The sequence below is a fragment of the Octopus bimaculoides genome, unplaced genomic scaffold, assembly GCF_001194135.2.
Source record: "Octopus bimaculoides isolate UCB-OBI-ISO-001 unplaced genomic scaffold, ASM119413v2 Scaffold_151412, whole genome shotgun sequence".
Classification (NCBI taxonomy): Eukaryota; Metazoa; Mollusca; class Cephalopoda; order Octopoda; family Octopodidae; genus Octopus; species Octopus bimaculoides.
The window spans coordinates 1085-1545 of record NW_026411877.1 but is presented as its reverse complement, the minus strand read 5'-3'; the positions used below and the strand labels follow the sequence as shown (position 1 = coordinate 1545).

The window sequence follows — 461 nt, the reverse complement described above, 5'->3', positions numbered from 1 at the left end:
GTCTTTTGTCATTGCTCTTTCTCCTTCGAACACCTGAATGGAAACAGCCGGCTGGTTATCTGAATACGTAGTGAATACGTTGGATGCCTTACACGGTATTCTGCTGTTACGCTCGATAAGTTTGGTCATCACACCACCAGCCGTTTCGATTCCAAGAGATAACGGTGCTACATCTACAAGTAGTACGTCTTTGATGCAATCGCTCGTGTCTCCAGACAGAACAGCAGCTTGTACGGCAGCTCCGTAGGCGACAGCTTCGTCTGGGTTGATGGATTTGTTGATGGGTTTTCCTTGCATGAAGTCGGCAAGTAATTTCTGGATTTTGGGAATGCGTGTCGATCCACCGACCAACACGATGTCGTCGATGCTGGATTTATCGAGTTTGGCGTCTCGCAGAGCTTTCTCAACTGGTTCTAGAGTCGATCGGAAGAGGTCACTGCAAAGATCCTCGAAGCGTGCTC

The 461-nt window shown here is 48.6% G+C and overlaps 1 protein-coding gene across 1 annotated transcript in view; it reads right to left on the bottom strand.

Annotated features, from left to right (window-relative positions):
* Nucleotides 1-6: 6 nt before the first annotated feature.
* Nucleotides 7-461, bottom strand: part of LOC106881232 (heat shock protein 68-like) — a gene marked incomplete at its 3' end in the record, with an annotated part of 1528 nt that continues 1073 nt past the window's right edge. Inside the window, 1 exon segment of the mRNA XM_014931542.2 lies at nucleotides 7-461. This exon segment is cut by the window's right edge and continues 19 nt beyond it. Within this exon segment, the coding sequence (XP_014787028.2) occupies nucleotides 7-461 (455 nt within the window).